Below are 12,573 nucleotides of genomic sequence, written 5' to 3'. Positions count from 1 at the left end.
CAGCGTTCCCTCTCATTCACTACCTATTCTTAATCTTTTGTACAAGCTCAGCCTTAAGGTGGCCATAGACATAACAATTACGATCTTTCTTGGAAAAGATTCTACCTGTATCTAATGATTCAGCACTAACAATGACCGATGTTCAGGTTCCTTCAAAGGCACCCGATCAAAATTTTCCATCCAGCCCAATCGACGAGCCTTCTGCCGATATCGGTCGGCTCTTTTCCCACCATACAACGAATATCCTACGAAAATTTGTTTCGTACCATATTATCTGTGCGTCTATAGCCACATTTATACATATCTCTTGGAGACACAAGGAATGTTCTATCAGTGGAAATATAAGAAGGAGCAAGTGGAACATTTAGTTCTAGAGACATAGCACGAATGTGTTTTCTTTCATCCCTCCTTATAATGCATTATGTTTGGTTCTGTAGTTGTGTGTATATAGTTGTATATATTTATACCAACATTGTGTCAGAGTGCAATAACTAAAATACTTACTCCTATTCCTTATTCTATCTATTTTGCTTTGCCATTAACGTGGCTGCTGGGCTGCATTGTGTTCGGTATGTAATTTTATTTTCCGATGATAAGAGTATCTACAGCGAAGTGGGATTGTGGCACATTTCTCACAGACTAAGGCTGGATTCAATTGCTGTTTTACGCATGGCTGGTTTGTAGTACTTTCACTCTAATTTTAAGAGCATGAACGATAAAGGAGTCATTCCACATAGAGCCAAGCATTAGCTTCTAGGAGACTGAGTTCATACTCCCAATTGCATAGTTATATTAGGAATTACTAAATCAACCTAATCTGCAGTGGAACATATGCAATTTTAGTATTTCTTCATAGATTTGGTTAAGGTGTAACTGTTGATCCGTAGCATTATGCCACCACAAATGGGCTCCAGTTTGCAAGGAATACATGAAATTGCTGTAAATGTCACTCACAGCATGTTGCTGGATTATTTAAATGTTTACATGGTCAAATGTAAGGCAAAAGAGATGGACTGGTGGAGTGGTGGGAATTCTCCTAGGCTGGGGCACTCAAAACCAGTGGGACCCTGATTGCCGCTCTAATCTTTTATTCCTGAATTCATTTACTGACATTATCTCAGTGAATGATAAGTGGAGACAATTTCACTTACATAAAGGGGGATTATATATTTACAGATTAACCAGCAATACACCATGTACAATAATAGAAGATAACAGCGTAACTAATTGTTATGATGACTTGCATTTAGCCATCTTTTGCCAGTGGCAAGCTTTCTATTGTGCTCTGCTAATGCATCCGTCCATAATGATAGAAGCATAAAGAAAATGAGCATAGGGATCAGGACCATATGACTGAAGAGCAAATGGAAAATGCATCTGATTTTTCCATTTTAAACTCGATTACTTAAAACATTTTAAAATAAATGGGATACATATTCTTATGAGCTTACATTTTTAATATGTATACTAAAATACCCAATTAAAGTTATAAATGCTTTAAAAAAAAAAATTAATTTGACAGCAAGTTCTTACCTGAGAGCTTTCACAATTGACTTACGTTTTAAATGATCCGTAACTTTTTATATTGGGGAACAAAGGGAATTTAATACCTTTATCCTCTGCCAGCTAGGGTTATGCAAGGGTTGCTGCAGGGCCACTATTCTATGGGTTAGGGTAAGGGCACACCTGGCGATTCGGGGAGATTTAGTCCCCTGGCGACTAATCGCCTCTTCTTTGGGGCGACTAATCTCCCCGAATGGCTTCCCCCTGTCTTCCGCCAGGTATAATGAAAAATCGCCTGCAGCATGGTACACGCGGTGCTTCGTATTCCGAAGTCGCCCGAAGATGCCTTACGAGTATAGGAGGGCTGTCTGATCTCTTAACAAATTGGCTCCCCCTTTCCCCCTCAAAGTGAGCAGAAATGTTAACTTTGTTTGAAAAGCCAAAACATAGGACAGTTGATCTAACTGGCTAGATACAGAGATGGTGTTTAAGATGGTCATACAGTAGCCAATAAACATTGTTGTCATACAACAATTTGGTTACCTCTCTATAATGTTCTGTTCATGCCTGTCGACAGCCCTAATAATGGAACTACAGAAAACTTCCTTTCACTAACACTACACAGGACAGGGCATTGCACATGATGCATTTTAAGATAAAACTGACTTATATGTGGCATAAAGATATCTACAATTTGTACTAGTTCTATGGCCAGCTTTAGATGGGTGCAGCTTTAAAGGGTTGGTTCGCCTTTAAAGGAAAACGATACCCCCAAAATGAACACTTAAGCAACAAATAGTTCATATCATATTAAGTGGCATATTAAAGAATCTTACCAAACTGGAATATATATTTAAGTAAATATTGCCCTTTTACATCTCTTGCCTTGAGCCCCCATTTCGTGATATTCTCTGTGCTGTCTCAGAGATCACCTGACCAGAAATACTTCAACTCTAACTGTAACAGGAAGAAGTGTTGAAGCAAAAGACACAACTCTGTCTGTTAATTGGCTCATGTGACCTTACATGTATGGTTTGTTGGTATGTTTGTGAGTACAGTGAATCCTACGATCCCAGGGGGCGGCCCTTATTTTTTTAAAATGCCAATTTTCTATTTATGATTACCCAATGGCACATACTACTAGAAAAGTATATTATTATGAAAATGGTTTATTTTATGCAATATCTTTTTATAGAGACCTACATTGTTTGGGGGGTATAGTTTTCCTTTAAGTTAGCTTTTAGTATGCTATAGAATGGCCAGTTCTAAGCAACTATTCAAATGCACTTCATAATTTTTGAATTATTTGCCTTTTTCTTCTGACTTTTTCCATCTTTTAAAATGGGGGGTCACTGACCACATCTAAAAATACAAATGCTCTGTAAGGCTACAAATGTATTGTTTTTGTTACTTTTTACTGCTCATCTTTCTGTTCAGGCCCTCTCCTGCTGAAATTGCTAACTGGAGAGCTTCTGAATAAAAACCAAATAATCACAAATAATTAAAAAAATGAAAACCAGTTGCAAATTTTCTCAGAATATCAGATCATGCTAAAAGTTAATTCAAAGGGGAACAACCCCTTTAAGCTGATTCTTACAGATCAGCCATATAGATTCATTAGTTACTATCGTTAAACCAGTTACATTTCTCCAGAACAGCTCTGTAAATCTGCTCATGTGAAGTTTCTCATTTCATGGAGAGGGCTGCTCTGAAAATAGTAAGTCACTAAAGACACACGTAGTAATATGATTTGAATAAACTGCTCGTTGTCCCCAGACTGAGTAACAAGGGCCTGCTAATGAATTCAACAACTTTGTGGCTCAGTGGCTTTTTTTCAACTTTCTGGAAATGTGTTGGTGGCATCAAACACATCATTATTTGTTTAGCGCTCCTCGAGGGCAAAGCACTGTACAGCAAAATAATAAATTAGTAGTAACAAACAAGGGGTCGCTGCATTAATCAGTAACAATAAGTACATTATTAGAAATACAATTCACATAAATATAAAATATTATTACAATACAGATTAAGTGCTCAATTTCAAGGAGACAAAAGGATGGAGGACCCTACCCTGTAGGGTTTACAGTCTATATGGGAGGATAACATACAGACACAATTCAGAGGGGTATTAAAGTGCTTTAGGTTACAGTTGGTGACACTGTATTACACTATACTATTTAAAATGCAGTATAGGATATACAGGTGTGGGATCTGTTATCCAGAAAGCTCTGAATTACAGAAAGTCAATCTCCCACAGACTTCATTACAGTGTCAGACTGGCCCACCGGGACACCAGGAAAACTCCCAGTGGGCCCAGGTCTCAGGGGGCCCTTGTGCTGCTAAAGATTTGGCCTATTTCATGGCCATTTCCTATTTCTTTGAGAACAAAGAGGCTAAATATATGGAATAATAGATTAATGTATGTAAAGAATAGAGACTAGGAGATTAGAGGTTGAGTGAGGAGAATAATAATAAAAGTACTGAGAGTGGGCCCCCGGTCCAAGGTTTTTGGGTGGGCCCCTGGTGTCCCTGTCCGACACTGCTTCATTATAATCCAATAATCCACATTTTTAAAAATATTTCATTTTTCCTCTGTAACAATATAACAGTACCTTGTTCTCGATCCAAACGAAGATATTATTAATTCTTATTGGCAAAAAAATAGCCTATTTTATATCATTTTTTTTTTAATTCAATATTTAAATGATTTTCTAGTAGACTTAAGGTATGGAGATCCAAATTACTGAAAGATCCATTATTCGGAAAACCCCAGGTTCGGAGCATTTTGGATAACAAATCCCATGCCTCTATATAATGTTCAAATTATCCCATTCTCTTTTTATTCACATTTTTCAGTGCCCCAGCTTTTTTTAAAATGGGGTTACACTCTTCCAGACTGCAGCAATTTATAACTGCATTTATAAAAGGAGTAGAATTGCATGGTATGAATAGTTATCAGGCTTGGCTTTCAGTGAAATATTCATATGCCATGCAGTTATTTGCTATGTGCTTCATTATTCTTGTATGGGTAGGAAATATAAATTAATGTAAATTCATGCAATGCTATATAGTTAGCATGAGCTGGCTGAAGATATGTTTAAATGCTAAGAATGTGTGGGAATATGTGTATTGGCCAGGCTTCTGTACATCCTAAAATTAGATCAGATATATGTAATTTGTATGACTATTTAGCATTAGATGAACTAGATATACTTGATGGGTGGTGCTGGGAATTGTAGATAAAGGGCCACATCCAGAAGTCACATGATATGGAGCATTTGGTTTTAAAAGGGTGGCCATGGTGAAGTGTGATGTTCAGACCAAATATAAAGCCCTGAAGTTTCCTAGCCTATAGATAGAATGGTACAGAATTTCTTTCCGTCAGTCTCTGAAATATAGTTTATAATACCAGGTATCTCAGAGCAGTGCGGATCAGTGGGTGGAAATGTTAATCCCTAGAAAGCATTAAAGGCTGCAAGTTCGCCAAATGAGCGGATCTTAAACCGATATGCCCACTAACGGCTTGGCGATATTGGATGAATCCGAACTTTCGGCCCTGGGGCTGAACAATCGCATTACAATCCTATGAATGGGCTCCGATGGGTCGCAGGGCCACATCAAGTAGCCGATGTGGTACCGGATCGTACAAAAAAAAATCAAACTTGACCGATATCGATATCTGCCCGATTTTTGGCCTGATATCGATTGGGAGGACCCTTCGGGAGCCCCTACACATGGGCAGATAAATTGCCAAATCAGTCTAAAGGACCGATATCGGCAGCTTTAATCTGCCCGTGTATGGCCACCTTTAGCCCACATTATGTGACATATCATATACATCATTAAGAAGTCAGAGTACTGTGACATTATCCAAGGCAAAGTTTAACTTTAAAAAAAAAAAAGAAAAAATGAAATTCTTCATGAATCCCATTGGGAAGCTCCTTTCCATATATCCGTTGCAGTTTGCACCAGGGCAGTACCCCATGATAACTAATGCCCACTTGTCTTTTATTAACTTCAATAAGGGTAATGAAAGCAAATATCTCGCTGTTTGCTACTAAAAAAAAAAAGCTGATTGTGAGTTAGCGAATGAATGTCAGTATATCTTTATGGAACATATAAAATCAAGATTGAGCATTTACATACGTAAGGAAAAGATGACTTCCTGGACTCATTTTCTGACACCTAATCAGTTTGCTGTTATGTAGCTTGGCAACGTGTGCTCTTTTGGTATGATTGTAAATATGTAGAGGCTGAATCAGAAATGAAGCTCTCAGTCCCCTTTGTGTCTATTTTGAGCACTACGCTGTGTATTCCATGCTGCCTCTTTCAATGTTATTGAATGTTTCTATTTTACGTTTAGGCTCAGAAGAATGAAAGGGAATCGATCAGGCAGAAGCTTGCATTTGGGAGTTTCTTTGATGATGGCCCTGGCTTATACACCAGTTTTAGCAAGAGTGGCAAACCAAGTCTATCATCCAGGTACTGATTTAGCTCTCTCTCTCTCTTGTAATTTCTTTTTGAATTTTGGTGCTTTAAATCACGGGTTGTAGTGATGTGCGTGTCAGGCTATTCCGCAACCCGACCTCCCACCACCCGCGCCTGCCAGAGCCTGACTTCCGGGTCTCTTATATAGACCCACAACGACCCACCCTGCTGATGACGTCACAAAAGGGGCGGGGTGGGGCGAGAAGCAAACGTCTATAAAAACTCAACCCGGAAGTCGGAAGCCTGCATTTGGAAGGTCGCGGGCGGGGAGAGCAGTAGGAAGAGCTCAATCCACGACCCGGAAAAGATCGTGCAAGGTTGGCCCGAACTCGCTCGACTCTCAGGTATTGGGTCTGCCTGCACATCACTAACGGATTGATCTGATTTATTGTAATGCCCTGTGTAAATGTTCCAATGCAAACGTTATGCAATTCACAACCCACTCGTAAATATTTGGCCTGATTCTGGGCCTGATCTTCCCTAGTATTTATCATACCCATGTGTTATTTTTCATTATGCAGACTACAAAGTGGGATGAACCTGCAGATCTGTTTTGTAAATGACAGTGGCAGTGACAAGGACAGTGATGCTGATGACAGCAAAACAGAAACAAGTCTGGACACTCCTTTATCTCCAATGGTAAGTCCACTGATCTGACTGCATCTCACTACACCATTGGCGCATTGTCTAGACTATTTTCTGTTGATTAACATTATTGTACCCTATTAAAGGTATTCATTATACACCCTTTGAGCTGGGTATCACTAATATACCAGAAGAAAGAGTCCCTGATAGACTTCCCTTCATTCTTAACCACCATATAGTCTTTCTCCTGCACCCAGGGCTCTGCCACAATAAGTGGTTGTACTAGTCATACATATAAAATGAAGGAATCAGAAAAAAATAGTTTTTAATGGGGTAAATAGTGCCCTGCTTGATATTTTTTAAGCAATAAATCTGTCCCTTCATACCAGCTCTCTTGCTTTCCACTGATTGGTTACCAGGCAGTAATCAGTGACTTGAATGGGGCAACATGGGTCATAACTGTTGCTGAATGCTGAGGATCTATTGCAAACTCACTGAACAGTTATGTCCCATGTGAGCCCCCTTCCAGTCACTGACTGTAATGGAAACTACTATTCTTACCCAAGATGGCGTCCAAGATGGCGACCTCCTGCCCCACCGCATGGCTCCTGCTGGGCGCTGCCCTGTGACATCAGCGTCTTCTCGGTCTGGGATTGGTCGCCGGCGACGGAACGGACGCCGGCGTCAGAATCGGGCGCCGGCGTCAGGACGTCAGCGTGGGGACGCTGGCGTCTGCGTCTGACGCCAGCGCGTCAACATTTGGCGCCAAGCCTTGGACTATTTAAACCCCATTGCCCTTTTCTTCTTTGCCCAATTATAGGTTCCATTGACTTGTGTTCCTGGGTGTGATTTCTGATTTCTGATATTCTGTGTACCGATCCTTGCCTGCTTTCTTGACTCCGTTGTTTGCCGCCTGAACTGAATTACTGCCTGTACCTTGACTACTCTTTTGGATAAACCTTTTGTACTTCGAACCCGGTGTTTGTCTCCTCTTTGGTCCGCAACTTCTACTGCTGCGCCTTCGGGCCCTTACAGTATAATTGGGCCATGGACCCTTCGGAGGAGGCCCAAGCACCTCTCGATGTAGGAGGGGCCATTCGTGGATTGGCTTCGCGGATGAAAACCTATGAAGCCCAGCAATCCCATTTCGGCCAGGCTCTGGAGGCAATTCTGGAGAAGCTGACAGCTCTGTCACCCGCGGCTCCTGCGATCGTGCCTGCTCCGGCTATTCCTATCCCACTCCAGGTTTCTGAACCTCGTATCCCTGCTCCACCTCTTTTTAGCGGTGATCCAGAAGCGTGCAGGGGCTTCATCAACCAGTGCGAGATTCAGTTCGCCCTGCTGCCAGGTCAGTTCGTTTCTGAACGTGCCAAAGTGGGTTATATAATCACCCGTCTGCAGGGAAAGGCTTTGGAGTGGGCATCACCCTTTTGGGAAAAGGAGGATCCTCTGATTGATAACGCCAGAGCATTCGTTCAAGAACTCCGTACGGTGTTTGATGCTCCGGGCCGTGCCACTTCTTCCTCCGCCAGGCTTTTCCAGCTTCAACAAGGTGTCCGCTCGGTCTCCGAGTATGCTATCGAATTTCGCACCCTGGTGGCGGAGACGTCTTGGAACAACGACGGTTACCATGCAGCCTTCTACAATGGGTTAGCTATTCGGATTAAGAACGACCTGGTGTCCCGAGAGATTCCCTCCAGATGGAGGACCTGGTCGCATTGGCCGTGAAAGTAGATACCCGCCAGAGGGAATTCCAGATCGAACTTGATCGCGAACGCTCTAAGAGGAATTCACGATTCCAGCCTATCCTGGCCCCCCGTTTTCAGAGACCCTTGCTCTACGATCCTGCTCACATCTCGCCCTCTCCACCTCCTGCGGCTTCTGCTTCTTCCTCTTCTCTACCAGCAGAGGAACCGATGCAGATTGGACGGGCTCGTCTTTCCGAACAGGAGAAGAATCGGAGAAGGGCGGCGGGGTTATGTCTCTACTGCGGGGGCAAAGCTCACTTTGCTCATGAATGCCCAGTGAAGCCGGGAAACGCCAAAACCTAGGTAAGTTTGGGGAGACTTACCTGGGTGGAATTTGTCATTCTCCCCGTTCTTCAGCTCAACGTTTCCTCCTCCCAGTGCAGATCCAGTTCGGTTCCAAAAAGATCTCTTCTCAGGCCTTCCTTGATTCGGGCGCAGCTGGAAATTTCATGGACCGAGTATTCGCTGTCAAACATTCCATTCCTCTCCAGTCTTTGGCAAGTCCGCTCCGAGTCCTGGCGATAGATGATCGTCCCTTGTCTTCCGCTGTCATCTCGCAAACTACCCAAGAACTCTCTTTCAAGGTGGGCACCATGCATTTGGAAAGACTGTCCTTTTTTCTTATCGATTGCCCCTCCACTCCAGTTGTTTTAGGTCTACCCTGGTTGTGCCTCCATAATCCTGTCATTGATTGGGCTTCTACACAAGTTTCCAGGTGGAGCCCATTTTGTTTACAGAACTGTTTACCCGCTGTTCCTGTCGTTAAAATTTCTTCTGTGTCTTCAAAACCTTTTCTTCCATCTGCTTATCAAGCATTTTCCGATGTCTTCAATAAAAGTTCTGCCGAGAATCTTCCACCTCATCGTCCATACGACTGCCCTATTGAACTTTTATCCGGTTCCATGCCTCCTCGTGGCCGCACCTATCCACTTTCCCCCTCGGAGACTTCTGCTATGAAGTCCTATATTCAGGAGAATCTTCAGAGAGGATTTATTCGTCCTTCCATCTCCCCTGCAGGAGCGGGGTTCTTCTTTGTCGAAAAAAAGGATGGTAGCTTGCGGCCCTGCATTGACTACAGAGGACTTAATAAAATCACCATTAAAAACAGGTACCCTCTTCCTCTCATTTCTGAACTGTTCGATCAACTCAGGGGTGCCAGCCTGTTTACTAAGTTGGATCTTCGTGGGGCCTACAACCTCATTCGGATTCGTGAGGGGGATGAGTGGAAGACCGCCTTCAATACTCGTGATGGTCATTATGAATATCTGGTCATGCCTTTTGGTCTCTGTAATGCCCCTGCGGTCTTCCAGGAATTCGTTAATGACATTTTTCGTGATTTATTGGGGCAGTGTGTGGTTGTCTATTTGGATGACATTCTTATTTTTTCTAAGGACCTCCAAGAGCATCGCAACCAAGTACGTGAAGTTCTATCCAGACTGAGAAAAAATCATCTTTACGCTAAGTTGGAAAAGTGCATCTTTGAAGTCTCTTCTATTCCTTTTCTGGGTTATATTATTTCTTCTCTTGGCTTCAAGATGGATCCGGCCAAAGTCTCCGCAATCCTGGACTGGCGTCTTCCTACCAGCGTCAAAGCTGTTCAAAGGTTTGTTGGCTTCGCAAATTACTACAGACAGTTCATTAAAAACTTTTCTTCCAGACTTTCTCCAATTCTTGCCCTGATCCGTGGTGGAAACAAACCTCAACACTGGCCCCCTCAAGCTTTGGAAGCCTTCAAGTCTCTCAAGGAAGCGTTTTCCTCCGCTCCAATTCTTAGACACCCTGAGCCTCTTCAACCATTCTTCATCGAAGTCGACGCCTCGGACATCGGTGCTGGAGCCGTGTTATCTCAAAGGTCTTCTTCTGATGGTAAACTTCATCCATGTGCTTTTCTTTCCAAAAAATTTTCTGCCCCAGAACAAAACTACGACGTTGGCAACCGGGAGCTGCTTGCGGTTAAGTTGGCCTTAGAAGAATGGAGACACTTATTAGAGGGATCTGCTGTTCCGGTAACAATCTTTACTGATCACAAGAACCTCGAATTTATTCAGTCCCTCAAACGCCTCAATCCCCGGCAAGCCAGGTGGGCACTTTTCTTTTCTCGTTTTAATTTTGTCATTACTTTTCGTCCTGGGTCCAGAAACAGGAAGGCCGATGCACTATCCAGAAGCTTTATTCCTGAGGATTCTGGCTCCGAAGACCCTGAACCTGTTGTTCCTTCTTCCAAGCTCATCGCAGCCTTGTTTCCTGCCTGTGCTCCGCAACTACTTTCCGCTCAAGCTTCTGCTCCTGAAGAGACTCCCCTGGGTCTAGCTTTTGTTCCTCCTGAATTTCGTCCTGCCATTTTGTCTCAGTCCCACAATTCTAAACAGGCCGGTCATCCTGGGATTAAAAAAACCACTGAACTTTTGTCTCGTCTGCTTTGGTGGCCATCTTTAAGAAAGGATGTTAAAGACATTGTTTCTTCTTGTTCCACCTGTGCCGTTTCCAAGTCCGGACATTCTCCCCCAAAGGGTTTTTTGTTACCTTTACCCATTCCTTCTAGACCTTGGACTCATCTTTCCATGGACTTTATTGTCGATCTTCCAAGTTCTTCCGGCCACACTGTCATCTGGGTGGTGATCGACCGATTTAGTAAGATGGCTCATTTCACTCCTCTCCGCAAACTACCATCTGCCCCGGAACTTTCTGAACTCTTCATTAAACATATTTTTCGTCTTCATGGCTTTCCTGCTGAAATCGTGTCTGATCGTGGACCTCAATTTGTGTCTAAGTTTTGGAGGTCTCTGTGCAAAGCCTTGAATATTTCTCTACAATTTTCTTCCGCCTACCATCCTCAGTCCAACGGAGCCGCTGAACGTGTCAATCAAGCGTTAGAACAATTTCTGCGCTGTCATGTGTCCTTGTGTCAGGATGATTGGTCGGACCTCCTTCCATGGGCAGAATTTGCCCACAACAATTCCCTTCATTCTTCTTCCCAGAAATCTCCATTCTTCTGTGTTTATGGTTTAAACCCTTTGGCTTTTCCTCAGGACCTCCTACTTACCAACGTGCCTGCCGCCAATGATCAAGCAGCCCATATGATGGCCATCTGGCATGCCACGGCCGCTAATTTGGGAAAGAGTTCTTCTTCCCAAAAGAAATTTGCCGACAAAAAGAGGATTGCTTCGCCAAATTACTCTCTTGGTGATAAGGTTTGGTTATCCACTCGAAATATTCGTCTTAAGATTCCCTCTCCTAAACTTGGTCCCAAGTTCATCGGTCCCTTTCCCATCATTGAGGTCATCAATCCAGTGGCTGTCCGTCTTCTTCTCCCACCCAAAATGAGGATCCCTAATGTGTTTCATGTGTCTCTTCTTAAACCTGCAGTCTCCTTCTTCTTCTTCCACAGCTCCTGTTGTCATCAATGATTCCTTGGAGTTCGAAGTTAACCGAATCTTAGACTCTCGCCTTTCCAGGGGTGCTCTCCAATATCTCATTGAATGGAAGGGTTTTGGTCCTGAGGAATGCTCCTGGGTGAAGAAGTCTGATGTTCATGCCCCCATCCTTGTCCGCAGGTTCCACAAACAGTTTCCTTCTCGTCCTGGTCCCGGTGGTCCTGAGGCCCCCCCTAGGGAAGGGGGTACTGTAATGGAAACTACTATTCTTACCCAAGATGGCGTCCAAGATGGCGACCTCCTGCCCCACCGCATGGCTCCTGCTGGGCGCTGCCCTGTGACATCAGCGTCTTCTCGGTCTGGGATTGGTCGCCGGCGACGGAACGGACGCCGGCGTCAGAATCGGGCACCGGCGTCAGGACGTCAGCGTGGGGACGCTGGCGTCTGCGTCTGACGCCAGCGCGTCAACATTTGGCGCCAAGCCTTGGACTATTTAAACCCCATTGCCCTTTTCTTCTTTGCCCAATTATAGGTTCCATTGACTTGTGTTCCTGGGTGTGATTTCTGATTTCTGATATTCTGTGTACCGATCCTTGCCTGCTTTCTTGACTCCGTTGTTTGCCGCCTGAACTGAATTACTGCCTGTACCTTGACTACTCTTTTGGATAAACCTTTTGTACTTCGAACCCGGTGTTTGTCTCCTCTTTGGTCTGCAACTTCTACTGCTGCGCCTTCGGGCCCTTACACTGACTAACTTAAAGTTAGAGAATTGAAAGGCAGCTAACTAACTATATTAGAAACATTTTTACACAGCCTATTTACCCAGTTTTTAATTTTTCACTGAGCTGTTCCTTTAAGGTTGAAATCAGACTGCA

General features: G+C 43.5%; 1 protein-coding gene across 4 annotated transcripts in view; it reads left to right on the top strand.

Moving 5' to 3' along the window:
* schip1.S (schwannomin interacting protein 1 S homeolog) overlaps positions 1–12,573 on the top strand; it is a 212,173-nt gene that overhangs the window by 193,655 nt on the left and 5,945 nt on the right. For all 4 annotated transcript variants that reach the window (XM_018264559.2, XM_018264561.2, XM_018264562.2 and 1 more), the window contains 2 exon segments: positions 5,867–5,985; positions 6,513–6,630. In XM_018264559.2, the coding sequence (XP_018120048.2) occupies positions 5,867–5,985; positions 6,513–6,630 (237 nt within the window).

This window comes from Xenopus laevis, chromosome 5S, assembly GCF_017654675.1.
Source record: "Xenopus laevis strain J_2021 chromosome 5S, Xenopus_laevis_v10.1, whole genome shotgun sequence".
NCBI classification, from domain to species: domain Eukaryota; kingdom Metazoa; phylum Chordata; class Amphibia; order Anura; family Pipidae; genus Xenopus; species Xenopus laevis.
The sequence above is the reverse complement of the archived record's forward strand: the minus strand, read 5'-3'. Positions and strand labels throughout refer to the sequence as shown.